Genomic DNA, 26,568 nt, shown 5'->3' with positions numbered 1-26,568 from the left:
ATGTCCGCGCGGCGCGCGCGCTCGCTCCCCCCACCCTCCGCGGGCACGCCCGGAGTCCAGCGGGCCCCGCCCCGCGCCGCCCCGCCCCGCGGCCACCGCGGCCGCGGAGCCCCCGACCCGGCCGGCCGCACGAACCCGGGCCGCGGGCCGCCGCCGGAAGTGGGCGTGTGCGGCCACCGCAACGCCCCCTGGGAAGCGTAGTCCCGGCCAGGGCTGCGGCGGGACTGAGCTGAACGCAGGCCGCAAAGCGCCGGCCCTTCTTGGGCCTACGCAGCGTCCGTCGTCTCGTCTCCCGGCCGGCCGCTTCCGGCTTTTCGGGACGGCGGCCTCCGGGTAGCAGTCGACGCCCGGCCCAAATCTGGCCGGAAGTACAGGCCTCCGACGGACAGACGGCGCCCCACGGGCTTCTGGGAGTCGGCGCTGGGTTCGGATTCGCACAGGCGCAATTCCACGGAGGGGGCGGGGCTGACGGCGAGGGGCGGGGCCGCGGGGAGGGGCGGGGCCGCAGGGCTGACGAGGGAGGCGCTGGGCAGCGGCAGGCGGCGCGCTCCCCGGGTGGGCGTCCCACGGGTGTCCCCGCCGGCCGAGTGCGGGGACGCGCGCGGCGAAGGGCTGCGCTGGGCCTTGCCGGTGTCCACAGTGTGGTTCTACTGGGGGCGTGTGAGCACGGCGTGCCTTCGCGTCCGATTCGCTGCGCACTTTTGACCCCAGGTGGGTCCCCGAGTCCCTGGACACCCGTTCTCCAGATGCCACTCCCCCTGCGCTTGTGGGTCCTGCACCTGAACTCTCGTCGGGGCGAGTTCCCACCTGACACTCTCACAGATCGCTGCCCAGACTCGCAGTCACATATGCCACGCACCTCGTGACCATTCAAAATGCCGCGTAACCTTCATCGTTATCTGAGTTAACTGATGTTTTTCCTAATTTACGTGTTTAGGGCCAGTCTTGTAAGAGACGTCCAGAGCTTTCTGGATACCTCGAGCTGAAAGCCTCGTTCCGCTCAATGAATAACCTCACTTACCCACAGCAGGGGCGTAATGCTGTTGTTACACTCACCATCACAGATCGGAGAGGCTGCACGCTGTTACATTTATTTGACATTTTGTATATCATTTAAGACAGAAAAGAGATGAGTGGTAGTCAGGGGCTGGGGCAGGAGGAGGAGACGCACAACAAAGGTCTTTTGTATCTTGGTCGTAGTAGTTACAGGACCGTATGAATTTGTCCAAATTAGAATTCTACACTTAAAGTGAGTATGTTCTACTGTGCTAGTTTTTAAAAACTCATGAAATTTTACACTTAACATCTGTATGTAAATATTTTCTCATTAAAAATAAAGTTGTAAAGCCCTCACCGACATAGAACTGAATTTAAACCACTTTAATTAAAAAGAAGGGGACTGGCTGGGGAGGGAGCTTAATTATGAACCAGCAAATAGAAAACCATGGGTAGAGAATATAACCTGTCGCTTTTCTTTCTAAAAAATTGGTGTGTAGGACTTCTCTTCTACTTTATATAATGCCATACTTCTCCTAGGCTTGACCAACATCTCAGTTAGTCAGGGATAATCTGACTCAAACCATCAAAGGCCTGGGTGGTATTTCAAGTGTCTTCCATTTATTTCCACTTACTGTTTACCATTGTGCATGATAGTTCAAGGAAGTGGACCGTCCATAATCCTCCCAAGCCTCAATATTCTATTTATTCTTGCCTGTCAGGATCAATCACTGTGGCTTTTTTATCCCTCTAGTGGCATGAGACGTATGGAACAGACAGAGGTCATTTGGCCTTCACTGCACCCATTGTTGTCCCTGACTGGAAGACTTTCTCCCAGGACTAAAACCTTTACACAAGCATAACTCAGAATTGGGAGAGAAAAACTATCAATTTTGAACATGGGACATTATACCCAGACATGGCAATTAGTACAAGGAAATGACCCAAACATAATGTATTTCCAGTAACTATTGTAGAGAAACCCCCACCCCATCCCTGCCTTTTTAACTTTATAAAAACAACCACTGTATTTTTTCCCTTCATTTTAAAAAATCTGCTCTCCTAATGACAAGAGCTTAAAAAGCTCCGGTGGCATTCAGCTTCTGATTTAATGATACCATTACCATTTGCCTAACAGAAGAATTCCTCCATTTGGTGCTAAAAACAAACCTCTGTATCACCAGAACCCAGAAGCATGAGATAAAGAACCAAAAGTTTTACTGCGAGTCCTTCAGCACACACCTACCCTTTCTGTAGGATTTTTAATCCATTCCTGATAAAAGTGCCACTAAGTGAAAGCCTGTTTAAATGAAAAAAAAAAGAAAAAAAAGATTCCCACTATAATGTAAAAATGATGACGCTTTTACATCCCAACCCTAAGTACTCAATTTTTGCAGATAGAAAAAGAGATCAACTGAACAGTGAACACAAGTTTACAAGAGTAAAAAATATTGCGAGCAAAAAATACAGTTAACACATAAAATGTAACCTGATGAAGATTCATCGTACTTGCTCAAGTGGAAACAGAAGACAGTGGGTTGTGGTGCCAAGGAGTCATTTTTTCAGGAAGAACATTCCTCTTTCTGCTCCCCCTCAGTGTTTCAACCTTTTGGGGGGCTTGAGGTTATCTTGTACGTTTCTGCTTGCGAGTAGTCACGTCACAGAAAAAAGAAAAATATGTAGGCAAAATATAGGCTAAAAGTGATACAAAACATACCTCTTGCTTATTGTATGCATTAAAAAGCACAATATTTGGGTTCTACACGTGGCATGCAAGTCAAATTTGTTCCACATGATAGTCCCTAACTAAAAACTGTTATGCTGAGTAAACTGGTAGTGTGCTTTGTCTGAAACCCTATGCTGAAGTACTGCTCTTTATAGTGTACTTAGTGTATCTACTTCTTAGTGATGGGGAGGGCAAGGAGTAGACACTTGCTCTTCAATATGCCTCCCAACCACTGGGCACACAGGGAACTCACTAAGGTGGCAGTTCCCAGTGTTGTCTTGGGATGTGATTCAGGCTGGGGTGACTGTTACCAAACCAAGGAGGAATAACTAGTTTTGAGTTTGTCTACCAAGCTTTAGTCAGGAAACACACACACCATGGGGTTCAGTAGAGGGAATTTAACACAGGGAACTAATTTAATAACAAAGGTGCTGGGAGAGGTGAGAGGAAGAACAGGGAGGCTACTCAGATCAGTAATGGGAGAGCAGTTACCAACCTGGAGCTTGAAGGCCAAAGGGTGGAGGGGATATTATCACAGCCAGGAACCAGGGCCACCTAGAGGAGCTAGACAGATCCATAGGGACGTCCCTAGCAGGAGGGCAGACCATTATTAGGGGTGACTGGAGGAAGGCAGGACAGAGGCGATGTAGCTATCACCATAGTCACCACCCAAAGCAGAGCAAGTGAGAGAGAAATACGCTGACTTCTCCCCAACTCTCACCTTCTGGTATATTGCTAATGCTTCCCACTTAGTAAACCAGACAGAAAACCAGCTGTCAAAGGACTCTGGGAAACATCACCTGCAGAGCTTAAACATATGCAATAGAGTGTAGAGCAGGGGATAAAGCAGAAAAAGGATCTTAGAGCGAAAAGGCAAATGACTGGCACAGGATCTCATAGGGCCCACTCTGAGCTGGACCAGGGCAAGAACTGCCCCGTAATCCTCCAGAATGACTGCAGTACATGTCCTTGTAACCTAGAATTCTTCCTGAAATGCTATTTCCTTTTCCTTAGGATGCACTTACCTTGGTAAATGGCTGCAATTCTTTTGGGGATCCTAGGAGTAAAGGTCATAGTGGTGTAATAGGAAGGTTTTCCTCGGGAGTACCCAGCCTCCTGTCCATACACCCAGATCTGGGAACATGGTGACAGGCAGTTTCTAGCATGGGTGATAACTGGACTGAGGCCTCCGTGACCAGACATGAAGTGTTTTTAGACAAATAACAAAGTAAACTTCAGTGTTTGACTACTGATCTCATTTGTAGACCTGCTGGTAATCACAGTCAGCAATCTGTCAGGCATCAGTGGTATGCTGGGTTGACGTGAAGTTTGACGTGAAGCTTCCCAAGGTAAAGAAGTGTGTGTATACTGTGTGTAGTAAGTTTATTGTAGTTTTACAGATGTGTAGTACCTATTTACAAATGATAGCAAAATATAATACTCTTGGATTGTCAATTCTGTATAGCAGTTGATTCTCTTAGGATGCCTTTGTTGACCTTTACCATGCTTAAAATTGACAAATGGGTATAATTCTGACAATGTTGGTTGATATTTTCATTTACGTTAAAGAGTAAGATCAAAGTGAAACGAGATGAGGACATAGGTCAGAACTTCGCTCGTGTCAATGACAGGACTGAGCTCTTTGATAAATAATAGCTTTTGAATACTGGAAGAATATTTCCTCTACTTTTTGCGCAGTTCACAATGTACAGACATGGCACATTTTTAAGTTTAACCTGAATTCCTAACATTTTCCCTGTCAACTTTTAAAATCGACCAGCCTCGATCTGTAGAGTATACTGTTAAATACTCCCATCAGACTTGAGTTAAAGCCACCAACATGTTGACACCGAGCGCAGAGCTGGAAAGAGGTGCACAGCAGCAACTATTATGTGGTATGTCCCCCCTACCAGTGTTAGTCGTAAATAAAATATGGTAAGTAAATGCTCAAAACTCAGTTTCCAAACTATTGTCTGTTTTTAATATAACTTACTGGTTATAATAAAAATTTAGACTATAACCTATAAACATTTGTATACAATACATACATGTTATATATTATCCAGTACAGACATGAATTTACACGTATATATTTCTACACACACATAAACACACATACGTATCTACCTTTTAACAACCAAGTTCACAAAACTTCTAAAAATATAACAATTAGCTCTTGCAAGCCAGAATGAACCTGCCCAACTGCACCACTAAACCAACTGCTTTGCTTCTGGGGAGTTATTGCGAGGGCTCCGCATTCCCTGGGCTGCTACACCTGCTAGAGATCAGAAATCGCTTTCTAAGCGCAGTCCCCCTTCCCAGCAAGCCAGACATCTTAAGGTTGGCAAGTACTCTCGGAAGATAGTGATGCTTTCCTCATGGCACAGGTTCAAAGAAAGGCATTTTGGCCCTGTCTCAGGGAGCCTAATGACAAGGTAAGTGAGAAACTCAGACATGAGAAAGCAAATTCAGCATCCCCAATGTTCCAGTTCCTTCCTGTGTATCAGGCAAGGTCATTTCTGTGCTTTAAATATCGTTCAGTTTCAGTCAGGACTTAAGAGATTTGCACTTATCTACCCAGAAAATTATGAGAAAAGCAATAAACTGCACAAATTAGCACATCAAATATGTAATACCCTACGTGTATACCATAAATTCAGCCCAGTTCAGAATTTTTTTCTAATATCTGAGGTCAAGCACTATGAAAACCCGTCTTTGCAGCCATCTTCTAGATTCTGATATAAACGATACTTTGCGGAGTCTCCCACCCTTCCCTAACCTCTTTTCTGATATCAACCTCTAGGCCGCTTTAGAATCAGATTTTCTTTCTTTTCTAAATCAATGAAGCCACAGTGTGGGTGAGCTAAAAGGGAAATAGGCTAACCTCTAACCTTCATCCACAGCTATCTCAGGCGAAGGATAATTAGTTGATACGGTTTCTTACGGGCTTAAGAGTTTTAAAATCCCAAAATTCTCCCACAAATCATCATTCCAATAACCAGGATACCAAATGCCCCTTAATGTCAAACAATTTACTTAAGAAATCTGCCAGAATTGTGAATTCACTTGGCATTGTAGCTCATTCTTTCATATTTAGCAATCAAAGAGCTACAAGGAAGAGTCTTTTAACCATGTTAAAAAATGGCTGGTGTTCTAGTCTATCCTTTAAAGCAAAAATTTTTTAAAGTCATTATTGCTTTTGCATTATATTCTCCAATTCCATTATGAACAAGCATCATACAAACCCCTCGGACTGGCATTTCTTGGCCTTTTGATTGGTCCAAAAATGATCCCGACCACAGCTGATTAGCTGTTGCACTGTTGCTATCAAAGCATGCTCCTTGCCGGCACAGAACACAAAGAGAAGCCTTATAATCCTTTGCTCCGTTTCATCCAATAACCAATCTTTAATAATAACCCACATTTTCTCAGGATGTTTTGCCTGAAATTCATTCAAGGATACCAACTTCTGTATTGGTTAGGTTTCTTTGGTTGACGGCAAAAGAACTTAATCTAAATTTTAAATGAAAACAAGATACTAGGCGGATACAAGTTGGAAAGAATAAACTGGTCAGCTCTAGTGAGCAGAGCAGCAGAAACGTAGGCAGTATAGCCTGAAGTTGTGGCCAAAGGATGACTCATTCACAACTTCCTCCTATGTCCCAAGGACAGAGTTTCTGATTGGATTAACGTGAACCAGGAACAACTGGCAACACAAAATCTCACGGAATGAGGTCAGAGCAGCCCCGGGAAAAAAATCTGTATTTCTGTGTGCCTGGTTTCAATTTGTATTGTAGACAAAAACAAATATCTGATATGTATGTATTTTCATAATTTTAATTTTATAAATTTTTGGTATTTATAACCATGCAATCATATTATAATTATGAAAATATTTCCCTCAATTAGTAAATTATAAGATGTCTTTCTGTGAGTATGAAAATCCACCTCATTCTTTTCAGTGACTGTGTAATCTACTGGATTTTCTATAATTTAACTGATTAGTTTACTAGTGCTAGACATTTAAGCTGCTCCAAATTTCTTGCAATTCTTTTTTTTTTTAATTTTTTTTAAAGATTTATTTATTTATTTATTTAACACAGATAGAGACAGCCAGCGAGAGAGGGAACACAGCAGGGGAGTGGGAGAGGAAGAAGCAGGCCCACAGCGGAGGAGCCTGATGTGGGGCTCGATCCCGTAACGCTGGGATCACGCCCTGAGCCGAAGGCAGACGCTCAACCGCCATGCCACCCAGGCGCCCCTGCAATTCTATAATAAATGTGCTTATGCAACTATATTTCTGCACTTGTGCTTTTCAAGAAGATAAATTCCTAGATTTAGAATCACAGCAAAGTGATTAGTCACATTTAAAATGTTGACAGGTAACACATTAGCTTCTAAAATGGCTTTTAGGGGCGCCTGGGTGGCACAGCGGTTAAGCGTCTGCCTTCGGCTCAGGGCGTGATCCCAGTGTTATGGGATCGAGCCCCACATTAGGCTCCTCTGCTATGAGCCTACTTCTTCCTCTCCCACTCCCCCTGCTTGTGTTCCCTCTCTCGCTGGCTGTCTCTATCTCTGTCAAATAAATAAATTTTAAAAATCTTAAAAAAATAAAATAAAAAAAAATAAAATGGCTTTTAACCAATTTATCCTCCAAATGTATAAAAATATATTTCTCACATCTGCAACAGTACTGGATATTATCCACAGAATTTGTGCTGATTTATGTTGGTGGCAAGGGCTTTTTAAAATTTCAATTTATCCGATCATTGCTGCAGTTAGGAACTTCCTCTATTTTATTTGACAATTTCACGTTCCGCATCTGCGAGTTGCTTGTTGGTGTGATTTTCAGACTGTATCTTACTTATCCTTGCTGCTTTTCAACAGCACTTTTTAGAAGGGCTATATCCGTCATAATATGTATATGTTTAAAATATCTCCCAGCCTGTCATGTGCCTTCTAACTTTGCATAGTGCCTTATATCATGCAAATGGTTTAAATCTTTCATGTGCTCCTTCCTGTTACTCTCTCTTCATGGCTTCTGGACTCTGTGTTCAGCTTACCAAGTCTTCCTGAACTCAAACGGATAGAAATGTTCTATATTCTCTTCTAGAATTTTGTGTTTCCTATTGCATCTTTAATCCATATTCAGGGAACTTCTTTGTAAGGAGTAAAATGTGGCTCTGACTTTCCTTCCAGCTGGATAACTAACTGTCAAACACCATTTAAATAATCCATCTCCCCCACTGATAGATCAAAAATACCATTTCAGTGGGGCGCCTGGCTGGCGCGGTCAGAGGAGCACGCGACTCCTGATCTTGGGTTGAGTTCAAGCCCTGACTATAGAGATTACTTAAAAATAAATAAAAAGAAACATAAAAAAATACTACTTTTACAATACACTGAATTCATGGGTATATGATCTTTTCCAAAAATTTCCTATGCTTGCCTACTTACCACTCTATGTGATTTTCAGAACAAAACTGTCAACGTAAAAATATCCTACAGTTATCATGGCTGGAACAGTGAATGGAGACATCTTTACAGTATTGAGACTTCCATCTAAAAACATGTATGGATCTCCATTTATTCAGAACCTCTGTTCTCCTTCAATAAAGATTAATAAAATTTCCTTTCTATATAGAACCGTAAGTAAATGAATCTATCATTTCATTTTGGGGGAGGGGGGTTGATATCAGGACTGAATTAGCCTCATGAAAGTATTCCAAATGCTTCAAAGTATTACGTTTTAAATAGTTTTTCTATACTCTACAACAATTTAATTAGTGGTTCCTTGGAAATTTAGAACTAATCTGTGAACCCAGGTGTCTTAAAACAGGGCTAGACTATTCAAGTTCTCTATTGCTTCAGTTTTAAATATTAAGGAATTTTTCTTTTCTGTCTTTGATTAACTATAGTCTTACATTCCTGGGTTAATTCTAATTATTTTGTTTCAGTCTTATCCAGAGCTTTCGATACTTCCTAAAACATATTCTATGTCCCAGGTCACACTAAATTTCTGCACCAACAAAGGCATACAGCCTTGGAGTCACGAGAAAGCCACTATGTTATTCTGATGTCAAACTTTAAAAATACTAACATGCTAATCCCCATTATCCATCTTAAGATGTAGTTTCAGTTCCAAAATTAGTATAATCTCCTAGTACTGATATACTGCTTTCCAGAGTTCACTCTTTAAAAATAATTTTGAACAGATTCTGAATGATACTGACTTAACATTTACCAAGCACTTAGTCTGGGTCAGGCACTATGCTAAGCACTTTATATGCATCGAATAGTTTAAATTTTCATAATCAGGGTTTTAAGAGGAGAGGAGTTTAATTACATTTACACGTTTAAAAGACCACCATGCCAGTAATGTGAAGAATGAACCTGAAAGGAATAAAACAGGATGTAAGACCAGTTTTTATATTGGAACAGTCCAGGTAAAATGAGTGTGTTTTGGAGTAGGACAGTGAGAATTCAAAGAAGTGGATGAATTCCAAAAATATCTAGCAGATATATCCACGGGGCTTGGTGACATATGGGATGAGGAAGAGCTGGATGCCTGAGATGACTCAGCAGCATGAACTTTCTGATGGTGAGTAAGGTGCGCACTTTGTCTGAAGACTTTTCCACATTCCTTACATTCATATGATCTCTCTCCGGTGTGAATTCTTCTATGTAGATTAAGGTGTCCAATCTGGCTAAAGGTTTTCCCACATTCCTGACATTCATACGGTTTTTCTCCAGAATGAATTCTCTGATGAACAGTAAGGGACTGACGATGGCTAAAGGCTTTACCACACACACTACATTCATAAGGTTTCTCCCCAGTATGACATCTTTGATGACAGATAAGGGATGACTTTGTTCTAAATGCCTTCTCACATTCAACACACTCATAGGGCCTTTGGCCGGTGTGGAGTGTCCGATGCTGGGAACGAGATGAGCTGTCACTAAAAGCCTTTCCACATTCGCTACATTTATAGGGCTTCTCTCCAGTATGAACTCTCTGATGTTGAATAAGGCGGGTAGTCTGGCTGAAGGCTTTCCCACATTCGTTACACTCATAAGGTTTCTCTCCTGTATGAATTTTATGATGTTGGACAAGGTGTGCCCTCTGGCTGAAGGCTTTACCACATTCCTCACATTCATAAGGTTTCTCTCCAGTATGAATTCTCTGATGAGTAGCTAGCTGTGAACTGATGCTAAAAGCTTTCCCACATTCTTTACATTCATAGGGTTTTTCACCAGTATGAATTCTCAAATGACTAGCAAGGTGTATACTCTGTCTAAAGGCTTTCCCACATTCCTTGCAATCGTAAGGTTTCTCTCCAGAATGTACTCTTTGGTGCTGCGTGAGTGAAGCATGATGGCTGAAGGCTTTCCCGCAGACAACACATTCATAAGGTTTCTCTCCTGTGTGAATTCTCTGATGGACAGTAAGGGATGAGCCATAACTGAAGGATTTTCCACACACTTTACATTTATATGGTTTCTCTCCAGTATGAATTCTCCTATGCTGAATAAGGCCTATGTGATCACTGAAGGCTTTCCCACAATCGATGCAATCAAAAGGTTTCTCCCCAGTGTGATAATACCTCCAGTGACGGATAAGGGATGTATTCTGCCTGAAGGCTTTCTCACATTCAATGCATTCATAGGGTCTTTTGCCAGTGTGACACCTCTGATGTCGGGCAAAGGACGAGCCGTCACTGAAGGCTTTCCCACATTCCTTACACTCATAGGGCTTCTCCCCAGTATGAATTCTCTGGTGCTGAGCAAGGTGTGCAGGTTGGCTGAAGGCTTTTCTACATTCCATACACTTATATGGTTTTTCTCCAGTATGAATTCTTTGATGTTGAATAAGGTGCACATTTTGGCTGAAGGCTTTCCTACATTCTTTACATTCAAAGAGTTTCTCTCCTGTATGTATTCTGTGATGTTGCACAAGGTGCTGACTCTGGTTGAAGGCTTTCCCACATTCTTTACATTCATATGGTTTTTCACCAGTATGAATTCTCTGATGAACAGTAAGGGAGGAACTGTGGGTAAAGGTTTTCTCACATTCGTTACACTTAAAAACTTTCTTTCCTGCATAGACTTTCTTGTGTTTTACTACCACAGAATTCTGGGAAAAGCTTTTTTTATCTGACTTTTGATTATAAATATTTTCTTCTACACTGCCTAGATGGATAAATTCCCCAGATTTGTTATAGTTGTGACCTATCTCCTTAGTAAGGGTTTTATTATGAGTGGTTACTTCTTGCCTGATAAATGTCTCTTGACTTACCAACTGCCTCTCAAAAAGATCTTCACATTTCCAATTTTCTCTGAAAGTGGAACACTCAAGTCCATAGCCTGTAATTCTCTCTATTAAAACATCATCATACATGAAGTGCTTCAGAGATAATTCTTGTGTCTCATATATAGATCCCGAATCTGGAAGATACCAAAAAAGCAAGTGCTTCCTTTATCATGGACAAAGGAAATATTTAATGTGGACAAGGTGACTCAAAAATAGTGAATCCCACAAAATCTATTATGCACCAGCACATCAACTGAAAAATATGCAAGTGGATTTCAGAGCTCAGGGAAACATGGAAAAGGTGATTAAGAGAATTAAATGTCAGATAATGAGGTCCTAGAGAAGTAGACTACAGTAGTAATATTTTCTTTCACTTTATCCTGTATTAACATAACAGACTATACAAATTAAACACCATTCCTCTATTCTTCCCCACTTCTGGTTGACTTGCATATACTGGTAGCTTACTGTTGTTTAAATATCAATATCATCACATAACTACTGCTGATCAAAAATCTCTACAGATCCCCAGCAACCACAAATACCGTAAGCTTCACGACTTCCCTTGGGGTTTAGGTAAACTTCTAGACTCATCTTTTCATAACCAGAAAATAGTGTTTATATGTACCACTGCTACATGTTTTAGGACAGTGAACTCCTTATTTCTCAGAGATCCCTGAACTTCAGGCTGCATAGTAAGGCATTTTTCCATTCATCTGCTCATTTTTACCAGCCTACGAAGAGTGTAGGCCCAGGCCACATCTTAATGGGGTTTTGCCATAAGTCTTTTTGAAAAAACTAATTTGACAATGGTATATAGGTAGGTATTACTATTATTAATTAAGTTCTTTTTACTGCCACTTAAAATGCCTTTCTTGCCTTGTGAGCTAGAATATAAGCTTCAGGGAAGGAATAATATGCTTTAAACACTGCTACCAAGTCACTTAACATATATCACAGAAACTCAGGCATATTTAAGGCATCTCAATAAATACATACAGAAATTTGCATTGAAGAGATGATACTGAGAGAAAACTTCAGGGAAAAGGCTGGTATCAAGAAAGGGCAAGAGAAAGTGCTTTCCTTTCCTATCTTATCCATAGCAAATTACAGACTAATCCGACGCTCCCTAAAGCAGTTTTCTACTATGTGTTAAGTGTTACGGACACTAATGTAATAAAAGACCAGCTGTTCCTTAGGCGTATAGACAGTAATTAGAAAGGCCAGACCAACAAAGAAAGTAATTTGAGAGGAAAATAGGAAATATCAAGTGAGAGCCCATGTGGTAAAAAGTAAAACTAGTATAAAAGTTCAGAGATGGAAGAGATCAAATCTACTAAAGCAGTTAAGAAGGACTCTGTAGTGTTAACAAGCTTCCTACCCCTTCCTACTTCCTTCTTTCCTTCGTAAGACTCAGGCTTCAGTAATTCTAGAATTGAGGCCATGAGAGTTCAATGAACCAATTACCTATGGTTTTTCTTACATAGACGACTGAGGGGAGGAATATTAGACAGAAAAACAGAAAGCTAGATACATCATGGATTCCTCCCATGAAGATAGTCTTCAACACCCCAACCTCCCACAGGGAACCATGGTTGTCCCTTAGCTTTTTGGCTTTTCTCAACACAATAGCTGAGATATCTTACTCACTTAATAATAGTTAAATCTACACTACGACTCAATATCCCACCAAATGTATAGGCTTCATCCCGCTTCCTTCTACCTACCTATTCTTCACAAGGCCAATTATTACTTCTTATCAGGAAAGTTCCTCTATTTCCCTATTTAAGGCAGGTAGTAGATTCCTATACAACCGAAGTATAAAGCATGTCTAAGCAGGGTTAATTTATCTTCCAATATTTGGCTATTTGGAGAACCCTGAAAGTCTAGGATCCAAATCATCTCAAAATGTAAAGATCAAATACTGTTATGGAAGTGAAAGGAGAATTTCATAAAGGCACAATTATTATGTATGATCTCAACATTCCCTTGTCTTTGTGAACATTCAGATCAGTAGGGGAGGCAGAAAAATAAACATATAAACCATAAACACGTTAATTATAGGCTTTCCTGAGTGTTACAAAGAAAATAAACAGTGCCTTGATAGAAAGTAATTGGGTTGGAATAAAGGAATGTTCATTACAGAAGATGGGTAGAGAAGGCCTCTGATGAGATGATTTTTGAGCTCTGGCTTGAGAGTCTGTAGGAATTCACAGTGCCTGGCTAGATAAGATTTAATAAACACATGTCTCCCTGGATGAAACTAGTTGAAAAGCAAAGGACTATAGAGAAAACTGGGTCCCTTTAAGGTTTCTGGGCTGAAAACAGCCAGAACCTCATTGCAGCTCAATGCACTCATCCAGGGAGTAAATGCTTGACTTGGGAGAAACGTTTATCTTTGGAGGTCACATACTCCACGCACGCCCTGTCTGCACGTCCCTCACAAGCACAGCGTGTTCTATTCACGTGTCACTCGCTATACCACTGTCCTGATTATTACAGCTTCACAAAATTCCTTCCTGTTTTTCTTACTCCCATGTTGTATTGATAACATTCACAATAAAGGTGGAGGCAGAGTCTGGCTCGGGAACTTTCGCCACTAGAGCATCTGGTCCCCAGGCCCTCTCCTTTCTCCTACGAAGGTCTCTGGAATAATCTTTTCATTTGCCATCTCAGGGTTTGCTGGCCAAACCCGACAACAGTCAAGCATGGACAGACAGCCAAGAGAAGGGTATGCTTGGCAGAGAAAACAGGAAGTGCAAAAGCCTGAATCAGTAAAGAGCTTGGTGAGTTCAGAAAAGGTGACCAACGGGTAAGAGCAGTGCTTCTCAACTGTACCGTCAGGCACCCATCAACATTTGTGAGGCAAACAGAGACAAAAGAAGATACCACCTGTGATCATAAGCAACCAAACTTGGAATTCAGACTGCCTCTGGCCTCACCTGGTCTCCCAAGGCTTAGAGATTCAGTATGTTGGCATACCTTTAACATACTTGAATATCTGGGTACCTCGCATAGTTTAGAAAACTCTGTACTAAAGTAGAGTGAAAAAGCTAAAAAATCATAGAAGATAAGGTAAGAGAAGTAGGATGGAGCTGGTTACATAGGGCCTGGTAAGGTCTGGGTCTTTCCTGTTTGCAACAGGAAAGCAAAGAAAGATTTAAAGCAGCGGGACAGATTATGATTCTCAAGCAGCACCTAATTTAGGAGTTAAGATTTAAGAAACAGAGAAGCTTATATAAGTCTATATGGCAAAAGGAAAAAGGGGATGGGAAAGAGCTGGATACAGATTTTTGCCAAATGAGTTAGTTATTGAAGAGATATCTAGACATTTGGGGAGCCTAGGCTAAGTAGTAAAGTTTTAATTTTCTCCTCAGGCTTGGAAGACTTGAGAAGAGTTTCTAAATAGCATAAGAAAGGAGAAAGTGTCACCTTTGAAAATAGCTGAGCCATTATCTAGAAAGGATTCCCCTGATTCTCCCACGCTCACCTGGGAATAGGCTTCTTGTCATCTCTGTCTTCGTCTCCCAAGGCTCTTTCCCTTGCTCCAATAAGGAGATCACATATGGCTTAGAGACGCAAAGACCTGCATACAAAAAAAAAAAAAAAAGACATGAAAACTGGCCACGTTTTGGGTATTTCAGAACTATAAGTCAGTTCCTTAATACTGATGGAATGACATAACATGAATGATTAGATCAAAGGATAAAACACATTTTAGAGACAGATTACATAAAGCTTCTGGCAGTCTAGTGGGACTGCCAACAGTCAACTCTATAGAAGTTAAACAATTTTCTAAGGGACTCGGGGAAGAAATTCTGCCCAGCATTTTCACAGGATCATCAGACAGCCAGTAAGTGATGCATTGTAAAGAGCCCCTAGAGACAGAGTTTGGAGTTTGAGTCAAGTTAACTGCCTGCTTTAAAAGAAGGGGGAATGAACCATGAGAGATTGTGGACTCTGGGAAACAAACTGAGGGCTTTAGAGGGGAGGGGGTGGGGTATTGGGATAGGCCAGAGATGGGTATTAAGGAGGGCACGTATTGCATGGTGCACTGGGTGTTATACACAAGTAACGAATCATGGAACTTTACATCAAAAACTTGGGATGTACTGTACGGTGACTAACATAACATAATAAAAAAATTTTATAAAAAAAGGGGGGAAATGCTGTCCACATTTAGTTTCTATTTTTTTTTTTAAGATTTTATTTATTCATTTGACAGAGAGAGAGACAGCCAGCGAGAGAGGGAACACAAGCAGGGGGAGTGGGAGAGGAAGAAGCAGGCTCCCAGCGGAGGAGCCTGATGTGGGGCTCGATCCCAGAACGCCAGGATCACGCCCTGAGCCAAAGGCAGATGCTTAACGACTGAGCCACCCAGGTGCCCCTTGAGCCACCCAGACGCCCCTAGTTTCTATTTTTTTGATTCCTAATAAAATTGTTTTTCCCTTGGAAAAAAAATAAAATAAAATAAAAGACAAAACAAAACTCTTCACAGATTAATATAACAGAATCTACAGCCTCTACAATGTATTATTTATAGTGTCTGAGATAAAATCCAAAATTATTACACCTAAGTAGAAAGAGGAAAAAGTGAACCACACTCAGAAAAATAAGCAATTAATGAAGAGCTAACCAATGATAACACGGATGTTGGAATTAGTAGACCAGCGTTTAAAAACTGCTATTATATCCATACCCAAAAACGTAAAGGAAAATATGCTTAGAATTTCTCAGCAGAAAAACAGAAATTATAAAAAGAGAACCAAGTGGAAAGTATCCGAAATTTAAAAATTCAATACATTGGGGGTGCTTGGTGGTGCAGCTGGTTAAGCATCTTGGTTTCGGCTCAGGTCCTGATCTCAGTGTCGTAGGCCAAGCCCCGCGTCTGGCTCTATGCTCAGTGCAGAGTCTGCTTGAGATTCTCTCTCCCTCTCCCCTCCCACTCGTGCTCTCTCTCTCTCAAATAAATAAACCTTTTTCAAAAATTCACTACATTGCCTTAACAAGACATTGAAGAAGACACAAAAAGAGTAAGTAAATTTCAAGTTAGGTCAATAGAAATTATGTAATCTGACATACAAAGAAAAAAGATTTTAAATAATGAACAGATCTTCAGTTACCTAGGACATAATATCAAATACTTGTAATTGAAATACCAGGAGAGACAGAAGAAAAAAATTATTTGAAGAAATAAAGCCAAAAATTATTCAAATTTGATGAAAGACATACATTTAGTTTCAAGAAGCTCAGTGAACCACCAGCAGGATAAAAGGGGCTTCTCAGAGAAGCATTGTGCATACACTGTTCACTCATACATGAAACACATCTTTTCGGGGCACCTGGGTGGCTCAAATGGTTGGGCATCTGCCTTTGGCTCAGGTCATGATCTCAGGGTCCCAGAATCGAGCCCCTGAGTCAGGCTCCCAGCTCAAGCCGGGAATCTGCTTCTCCCTCTCTCTCTCCCCCTCCATCCCACTTGTATTCTATCATTCTCTCTCTCCCAAATAAATAAAATCTTTTAAAAATAAGTTTTAATAATAAATAAAGATGTAAAGAGTCCCTGATGTAATCCTAAATTATGCAGAGGGGAAAATATTCTTACCCAGGGACACCAGGTTCTGATAGTTCTCCAGCATCATATTCTTGTACAAATTCCTCTGAGCAGGGTTTAGCCACTCCCATTCCTCCTGGGAAAAGTCTACTGCCACATCCTTGAATGTCACCAAGTCCTGAAATGACACAAATAAGCTCTTGATCAACCAATGCTCATCTTCATGCATAACTCCAAGCTGAAGCTTTAAATTCTTTCTACTTTATGTGAGAAATAGCCCTTGGAGGAGAAAAAAAATTAAGCCATTACAATATGAAGTTCCAACCTAAAATAGTAGTTATTGAAGTGTTAAATTGCACTGTATGCACGGATGCTAACCTATTTCCCAACATGTGGAAATATGGACAAGTGGCCACAGGGCAGTAAATAAGAGCCTCAAGGAATGGCTTATACTCGTGGTTGAACCTTTAAAAACAAAAAAGATTATCTAAATTGATATTTTCCAAATGGTACTCTATGAGATCCTAGTTTCAGAAGGGAGGGGCAATGAACTGATGGGGCTGATTTTTTTTCTAACACAGTAAAAATAATGAACATAATTAGAATGCAATTTTCTCATGCTATTTCATTAAGAACTAGCATGACATGCCATACCAGCATAAACTGGGTAATAGCATGAGAAATAACCCAGCGTTAAGATTACAACACATTCAATTTGTATACTGAGTCTGAGTACAACAAATCTATATATTTAAGACAATATCAAAATGAAACTGAATAAGTAAAATTTTTAGTTTCTTTTTAAAATACTTTTAAAAAGATTTATTTATTATAGAGAGAGCAAGAGAGCTATTAAGCGGGGTGGGGGAGAGGCAGAGGGAGAGGGAGAGAGAGTCTTAAGCAGATTCTGTGCTGAGTGTAGAGCCTGACGTAAGGCTCAATCTCACTACCCTGAGATTATGACCTCAGCCGAAACCAAGAGTTGAATGCTTAATCAACTGAGCCACCCAGGTGCCCCTAATTTTTAGTTTCTTAAATAATTAAATGTGTTAAAAGAAAAATAAACATCTAGTTATAATCATTAGCAGGTTGTAAGAAATTTAAAAATATTATGGGCATTTTTCATCTTCAGATTTGTCTATTTCCATGGAAAAGAAAAGTCTTCATGCTCAGTGCCTTGTACAATGACATTGGTAACTGACTATATAAAAGACAAAGCTATACACAGAACATCTTAATTTGCTTTTTGACAGTGAACGCTTTAAGTTTAGAACAAAGGCATGATACAAAGATATGCAATGTACGGGGCTTTAGAGGATATACACACCTTTGAGAAAATGTTTAGTATATTTTTCACATAAAGGTATTAAATATTTCTTTTGTTGTTTATTTTTAACCTCTACACCCAACGTGGGGCTTGAACTCATGACCCCAAGATCAAGAATTGCATGATCTTCTGACTGAGCCAGCCAGGCACCCTGGTATTAATTTTTTTTTTTTTAAGATTCACTGTGAGCTACTGGTTTTCCTGAATTCTGGTTTGCCCCTTCTAGCTAGTTGAGGCTGCCATTTTGGCTGATACCCATCATTTCACATGTTCTTTTTTTTTTTTAATGTGCTCATTCTATGGCACATTAACATAGTATCATATTGAATCAGACAACAACTTTTTTTTTTAAGATTTTATTTATTTATTTGACAGAGAGAGAGGCAGCGAGCGAGAGAAGGAACACAAGCAGGGAGAGTGGGAGAGGAAGAAGCAGGCTCCCAGCGGAGGAGCCTGATGTAGGACTCGATCCCAGGACTCTGGGATCACGCCCTGGGCTGAAGTCAGACGCTTAACGACTGAGCCACCCAGGCGCCCCCACTTCACATGTTCTTATAAAACCAAATTCATTCACATGAATTTACCAATGCAAGCAGAAGTAGTCACTTTTTTCCCAATATTTAGTATAATTTGGTCACTAGTAAGGAAATAGGTGGTTATTCCCACAGAAAAATAAATTTGATTGCTTGTGATCCTGGTACTCACGGCTAGTTATTTGGTATGTACACCATCAGACTTTTCCCAGTGTTTATATAAGTATCTTTATATGCATGTATGTCTAGTTCTTATTTTTTACAGTAATCTTATATTCGGTTAAATAAATTCTAATTTATAGCATTTGAAGAGATTATAATTATTTTTTTAAGAAGAAAAACATTTATTGCAAAGTATCAGACAATATATGGGATTTCCAGGAGGACTAAAGAACAAAGTTTGCATGCTACACAACCAAAAGCTACACATCAGGAGAAAAGCCCAATTAGACCAAGATGGTATTTTTAAAAAATCCCATTCTCCAGTGTCACCCACAGATAAGCACCTAACATGCTAGGATTCGACCAGTAGGAACTTCTGCCAGAGTTGCCCCAGAAAAACCAAATCCCTCTGCTGCTACGTTGGCTTTAAAATCCTATTTCCCTGAACTTAGCTACTGCTTCCTGTTGCTAACTTCTGCCTTCCACACATTGCATTGGAAGCCTCTACTTGGCATATATAAGTCATATATAGAACCCTATTTGCAGGGGTGCCTGGGTAGCGCAGTGGTTAAGCATCTGCTTTCTGCTCAGGGCGTGATCCCAGCGTTCTGGGATCAAGCCCCACATCAGGCTCCTCCACTAAGAGCCTGCTTCTTCCTCTCCCACTCCCCCTGCTTGTGTTCCCTCTCTCGCTGGCTGTCTCTCTTTGTCAAATAAATAAATAAAATCTTAAAAAAAAAAAAAAAAAAAGAACCCTATTTGCAAAGAAGTCTGGGTAATGCAGTTTTTAGCTTTCTGGTATGCCCCAATATTCAGTAAACAAATACTGATCTTATACTAGGCCAACAAAAGCATTAACAAATTTTAAACCCCAAAATTTTCAGGCTATATTCTCTGCTCAGGCTTCAGAGCAACTAAAAACTGTGAAAAGATGAATTTAAAACCTTATCTACTTGAAAAATCTATATGTAACCAATAGACAGTAATAAATTATTATTTTTTTTAAAGATTTTACTTGACAGAGAGAGAGAGCACAGCAGGGGGAGCAGCAGAGGGAGAGGGAGAAGCAAACTCCCCAACTGAGCAGGGAGCCCGACATGGGACTCAATCCCAGGACCCTGAGACCATGACCTGAGCCAAAGGCAGGCGCTTAACCGACTGAGCCACCCAGGCGCCCCATAAAATAAAAGTAGTAAAACAGACAACAAACTTAGAGAGGATATGGAAAAATGGGAACCCTCATACACTGCTGCTGAGGAGGTCAAGTGGCATGGCCCCTTTGAAAAAACAGCTTAACAGTTTCTTTTTTTTTTTTTTTAAGATTTTATTTATTTGACAGAGAGGGAGACAGCCAGCGAGAGAGGGAACACAAGCAGGGGGAGGGGGAGAGGAAGAAGCAGACTCCCAGCAGAAGAGCCTGATGTGAGGCTCGATCCCAGAACTCCGGGATCACGCCCTGAGCCGAAGGCAGACGCTTAACGACTGAGCCACCCAGGCACCCCAGCTTAGCAATTTCTTCAGTTAAATATGAATTTACCATACAACCCAGAAATTCCACTCCCAGGTTAATCTACCCAAGAAAAATGAAAACGTATCTCCAAATAAAGACTTACACATTTCACTTTTCTAATTTTATGTATACTAATTCATTTATTTATGTCTATTTTCCCCCTCTGCCCCAAAAGGGCAGTCTTTGACATTTCTTGCTGCACTGCCAGAACCTAAAGACCACCTGGCGTGTACAAGGTCAAAAAGTATCTACTAAATAAATGACTTTAAAATAACCAGCAGGCTATTTAAAAAAAACTGCTTGATTCTAAAATTTGCTAGAAAAATAAACTTATAAGAATAGTCATGAGAATTCTGGAAAAGATGAGTAATGGGAAGAATACTAGCCCTGCCACATTATAAAATACCGTAAGTGCCCAAAGACAAGGCAAAAATTTCCCCAAATGTGTTTTATACCATAAATTATTTCCAAGGTCTCCAATGTCAGTATACCCAGTGAGATTTTATCCAGAGATCCCAAGCAGAAGTAGACTGATAAAATATTCACAGCTGACAAGTTGAGGACTTTTGAAGAATAACATGTGAAGAGAAACAACAGTAATAAATGCTAATCTAGACTATTCACAGATTACTACAATCTGCCCAAGATAGGTTCTGGTAAATAAATACCCCAGGCTTTCAGTTGAGAACCCAAAAAAAGGACTATACCCCAGAATTGACGGTGAACCAGAAATAACCCAGCTTTCAGAAGGACTGAGGCCCTGCCTCTAATCATTTCAGCTCCTGACTAGACTAAGATTGAGCTGTTCTTAGCATAGCTGTGTGTCTGAGGCAAAAGTAAACTGTCTCTACCATGGAGAAATGGCTCTTTGTAGGACTGGTACAGAAAGTATACAGGATGAACCTAGATATGCAGTATCGAAGTCGGTGTTCAACAAACAAAAAATATCCCACAATGATGGGGTATGTTACTGGGACACAGGAGTTGCTAAAATAGCTCCTAATAACCAAAGCTAGAATAATTTGAACACCACAATAATGTAGTATTGGATTATAACCTAAAGTATAAAATAAATAACCACGAGTCCATGCTAATACAAATAAATGACTGGATAAATAAATGGTGGACTTAGGCAGAAAACAGGGAACTACATAAAACGATCAAACAGACTTCTAAAACTAAGAATGCAATAATGAAAGCTAAGATTCAATGATGGATTTAACAGCAAATCAGAGAGTTGAAGAGAATTAGAGCATAAATAAATATACACAGAGTAAAAAAAATTTACCCTCTTTGTAATTGTAACTTTAGAAGGAGATAAGGGTCTGAGCTAAGGTTTGAAAAGATAGTGGTTGAAAATTTTCCGAAATTAGTGAAAGACACCAAGCTACCCTAAACAGACCAAAACTGAAACAGTAATAAAATAATGTTGGAAGGTTGATAAAAAAGAAAAGTGTATGTCTGTTTGGGGTTATTACTGAACAGAATCTTTATTATCTGTAGTAGTAGGTTAATAGGTAATATCTAAAACTAAAATAGTTAGGGAATAGTGTTCCAAACATTTTATTCAGGAGTATGAAGTTAAATATCACAACAACTAAGACATAAAGTAGTAACATTGTGGAGATCCCCAACTTTTCCTATAGGACAAATGAAGCACAAAAAAAAATCTTAACAGTATGCAAATTGGTTCTTATGATCACATAAAATTTCAATAACTCATACACACAAATTCTAAAAGTTCTGTATCTGGAAAATTATGGTAGATGATTCATAAAGTGTTTCTAATGCCGAGAAAGACACAGATGCCCAAATCCATGTATTCTTTTTGAATATTTCATTAACCCTGATAGTGGGAGATGGGGGGAGGGCAATGTTTTAAAATTAATTTAATGTGATTTTTAATATAAAATGTGTAATTAAATATTAATAAGTGGACATTTGATTCCCATCCATATAATGAAAGCATGTTTTCCACTTGGAAAAAAATCTGGAATGGAGAACTTCTCATCTGGAAAACTAAGGTCTTCCTTTACATTCATAGTTCCTTTCACAAAAGGTAGGTTTTAAAATTATAAGATTAAAAACAAATACAAGGGGGCACCTCAGTGGCTCCGTCAGTTCAGGGCCTGACTCTTGATTTTGGCTCAGGTCATGATCTCAGCATTCTGAGATCAAGCCCTGCATCCAGCTCCCCGCTCTGCATGGAGTCTGTTTAAGATTCTCTCTCTCTCCCTCTGTACCTCCCCACTTGCTCATGCACTCCCTTTATCTCTCAAATAAATAAATAAATAAATAAATAAATAAATAAATAAAATTAAAAAAAAAAACAAACAAACAGAAATACAAGTAAAACTGAACGTAGTCTGGAGCACCTGGGTGGCTCAGTCAGTTGAGCCTCCAACACTTGATTTCAGCTTAGGTCTTGATCTTGGGACCATGGGATCAAGCCCCTAGCTGGGCTCTATGCTCAGCAAGGAATCTCCTTGTCCCTCTCCCTCTGCTCATCTCCTGGCTTGCTCTCGCACTCATTCCCTCTCTCTCTCTCTCAAGTAAATAAATATCTTTTTAAAAATGCACAAAAACCAAAAAACCCAAAACTGAATGTAGTCTAGCAACAGAATCAAGTGTAAGATGAAGGGAGCATTCCAAATCAGTTAAGAAAGAGATAAATTATTCAACAAATGCCACTGGGTCAACTGGAGAGGCAAGTGGGGGAAAAATGAACCCTTGACTCACTTATGATAGGGTAAACATTTAATGCAACAATTTAACATAAATTAAATTTAATATAACTTTGAACCTTATCCGCACAGAAAAAATCATAAAAATGAAATATAAACTTATCAGAAAACCACGAGGGGTAAAACAAATCTACAGATCCTGGGGTAGACATGGATTTCTTAAACAGGACCCAAAAAAACACAAGCTGTGAAGGGAAAAACCTATCTATGTATGAATAGATACCCTGAATGATATATCTGTCTCCTAAGAACTGAAAGGCAAACGGGAGGTTTTAGGTCTTAAGCTTCATACTATATATATCACCTATTTAAATTTTTTAAATTTGTAAAACTTAACTAGAATAAGGTTTTTTAGGCAAACAAAGAAACACATTTAAGAACTTAAGGATAAAATCAGAGATCTGAACAAAATTCAGCCAGGAGGAGGATTCTTTTTTTTTTTTTTTTAAGATTTTATTTATTTGACAGAGAGAGACACAGCGAGAGAGGGAACACAAGCAGGGGGAGTGGGAGAGGGAGAGACAGGCTTCCCGCCGAGCAGGGAGCCCGATGCCGGGCTCGATCCCTGGGATCGAGACCTGAGCCGAAGGCAGACGCTTAACGACTGAGCTACCCAGGCGCCCCACAGAAGGAGGATTCCTTCTTCTAAAACTAGGAGAGGGCCAGCAAATGCTCATTTTACTTGGAACCCAACTCACCGGTACCAAGACACCTCTATTTCACATAACAGAAACCAAATCTTTTCAGTCAACACTTTATTAAAAATGAAGTGGGAAGAGGGGACTCAGAGGAGGCTCTATGCCTCATCATACTCAGTTTTACTTACCCATCAGGCAGTTTGAGTTAGTGCACTCTGGGAGAAGTGGAAATGAGGCCCGTCAACACCGTTGTTAATCAGGGAATTTTCAAAAGAAAAGAGGGATTACTAAGTCCTAAAGAGTAAGACTGCCTTTCACGGATGAGAATGGAAATAACTAACCTGGGATATGGCTTTCACTAGTTCAACAGTCATTTCCAGCTTTCCTTCCTGGCTTCTCTCTTGGAGAACAGCAGTGTCCTGGAGGACAGGCATGGAGGGAGAGAAAGGAGAGTGAGATGAGGCCAGCTCTCCACTCCCAGAATCATCAGCCTAAAAATTCTGTCTTCCCCTTCTTCCTCCCAGCTTTCCTTGATTCCACTGCCCAAATAACTGGAATATTCTAGGCAACCTATGGCCACTGAGGACTGTAACTTATAATTGTTTCTCTTTACGCTTGGGTTCCTAAATTTAATCTCTTTTCTAAAAGTTGCCTTCCCATTCTTGGTCTTATTTTATAGGCAATAGGAAAGGTGGCTCTTTCCCTTCCTGCATCTCTGCTTCATGCTTTGACACAGCCTACAATTTGAAAATCTGACTCCTTAATGCATCAGAAGCCAGGGTTATCATTCTCCACCCAAATCCCCATAGGACTCGCCTGCCTCTCACACTGGGACAATGGACAATGGACCAATTTAGCATCTGATTCTGCTGCCTTCACTCTCACCTCTGCCTTCAGTCCCTTCATTTCCCCTCCCTTTTGTCACCCAGAACTGAAGGTATCTCCTGCTCCAGTCAGGGGCTCTAGTCAGTCACCCCACCTATTGCTTTTTACTGGAATTCTTGAACTGGGAACAGGGAATTCTACTCTAGGATTCTGACCTCTGCAACACACAATACCAAAAACCAACACACATCAAGTAGCTAGTGTTATCAACCTTCCAAGTAGTCTCCCCATACACATCAGTCACTCTGGGCCAGATACAAGCACGCAGCGTGACACGTGATCACTGACACAAGATCTCACCGGCTTCCTGACCACAGAGGACACAATCCCAAGCACTCAAAGGAAGCCACATCATCTGCAGTCACATACACTATGGTCGCAGAGAGGCCTGTATACAAACACACATGGTGATACACAAACACCACACATACACCCCCAATCTTATTCTCTCACACATAACACGGCTCACTGTGCCCTCATCTCTGCCTTGCTCAGGCGAGCACATTCCGCAACCTAACAGAAGCTGTATCTGCAAGCCTTCAAGGGACAATCTGCAGTTCACATGATCTCGGTCCTGCTCACTCTGGTCTCACACACAACCACGTCACTAGCTTTCCTCTTTCTCACACACACAAACATGATGATCTCTCACACTACATACACACACACACATTCTCAACAGACACTTTCAAAGACACCTGGATTTCTGTCACACATAGATATCGTTCAAGAACAAAATTCAACAGAGGAAAATTTAAAGATCTAACTGGGTCTAGTCATCAATTCAAGAAGAGGGCTACATCCCATCCTGCAGGTAGAGGGGCGCTCCAAGTTGTACCAGACATTTTTACAGGAAGGAGGGTGGGGCAAGAAGTTACTAGCAAAAGAAAGGAAAGGACTGTTTCACACAAGGTAACTTTCCCTTAGTGAGAATGTAAGGGGTCTTATGCAGATGACCTCAGCTTCCCTTTGGGGGATGGAGAAGGCCCATGTGACAACGAGATTACCTCACTGGTGCCCTCGAGAAAATTCTTGACTGGACAGTTAAAACTCCATTTCCGGGGTAGGTTGAAACTGCATTTAGGATGGGTATTAACTGCCTGTCTGAGGACTTGGCCTAAACGGTGCCAAATTGGGCCTGGGTTTGGGTTTTTTTGTTTTTTGTTTTTTTTACCACCACACAAACACATCCTGGTGTCTTACATTGTAGCTGCGCCCCCTTCCCCCACGCCTCGCACACACCAAATACAGAGTGCCCTCTCTCACACTCAGACACCTCATAGGACACACATACATACTGCAGTCTCCCATTCTCACACCAACATGCTCCTGACATCTGTCTCTCACACACACACCTCCCACCGTCTCTGGCAGCTCACACTCTCACACACACCTCCTACATCTCTGGCATCTCACACTTTCTCTCACACACACACACCTCCCACCATCTCTGGCATCTCACACTTTCTCTCACACACACAGGTCCCACATCTTACACACACATCCCATATCTCTGGCAGCTCACACTTTCTCTCACACACACTCACCTCCCACCACCTCTGGCATCTCACACTTTCTCTCACACACACAGGTCCCACATCTCACACACACGTCCCATATCTCTGGCAGCTCACACTTTCTCTCACACACGCACCTCCCACCATGTCTGGCAGTCACACTTTCTCACACACCTTCAACATGTCTGGTATCTCACACTCACACACACACCTTCCACTCAGTCTCTCCTGGAGCGTCTCACACGAGCTCACCTTCCACGCACAGGCACACCACTTCTCTCACTCTCTCACACTCCCGCCAACATACCCTGCTCGCTCGCAGGCCTCTCGGGTCCAGCCTGTCGCACACACCCACTCCCCGCACTCGCCCCGCCCCGGCCGCCCCCCAACCCCGCAGGCAAAAGCTGCGGCTCCGCGCAGCGATCCCTCGAACCTCAGGATCTCGCCTCGCCGCGCCGCGCGGACCTCTGGGAAATGTAGTCCGCTCAGGGAAGGCTCCGCGGCAGCGTCCGATCGGGGAGTACACCGCCGGGGTCACGGCGGCCCGCCTCGCCTACCCGGCCCGGCCCCCAGGCTCCGACTGCCGACCCGCGGGAACAGTCCACCGGCCCCCGCCAGAAAACCACCGCTCTCACCCGAAGGGCCGCAAGGGCCAACGCCCGGGC

At 41.5% G+C, this 26,568-nt stretch overlaps 1 protein-coding gene across 2 annotated transcripts; it reads right to left on the bottom strand.

Annotated features, from left to right (window-relative positions):
* Nucleotides 1-8,894: 8,894 nt before the first annotated feature.
* LOC103680396 (zinc finger protein 471-like) lies at nucleotides 8,895-26,568 on the bottom strand. Of its 2 annotated transcripts, XM_040633728.1 has the most exons (5): nucleotides 26,337-26,568; nucleotides 23,843-23,920; nucleotides 16,639-16,765; nucleotides 14,524-14,619; nucleotides 8,895-11,167 (listed from the first exon to the last, which is right to left on the bottom strand). In XM_040633728.1, exons 2-5 carry the CDS (start codon nucleotides 23,873-23,875, stop codon nucleotides 9,150-9,152), a joined length of 2,274 nt encoding a protein of 757 aa, XP_040489662.1. In that variant the 5' UTR covers nucleotides 23,876-23,920; nucleotides 26,337-26,568; the 3' UTR covers nucleotides 8,895-9,149. The 2 variants fall into 2 exon arrangements, with proteins under 2 accessions (XP_040489662.1, XP_040489661.1); XM_040633727.1 differs by lacking the exon at nucleotides 26,337-26,568 and having other exon boundaries at nucleotides 23,843-24,273.

Source organism: Ursus maritimus, unplaced genomic scaffold (genome assembly GCF_017311325.1).
Source record: "Ursus maritimus isolate PB19 unplaced genomic scaffold, ASM1731132v1 scaffold_19, whole genome shotgun sequence".
Taxonomy (NCBI): Eukaryota; Metazoa; Chordata; class Mammalia; order Carnivora; family Ursidae; genus Ursus; species Ursus maritimus.
Note: the sequence above shows the minus strand (reverse complement) of the source record. Positions and strands in the feature narration are given on the sequence as shown.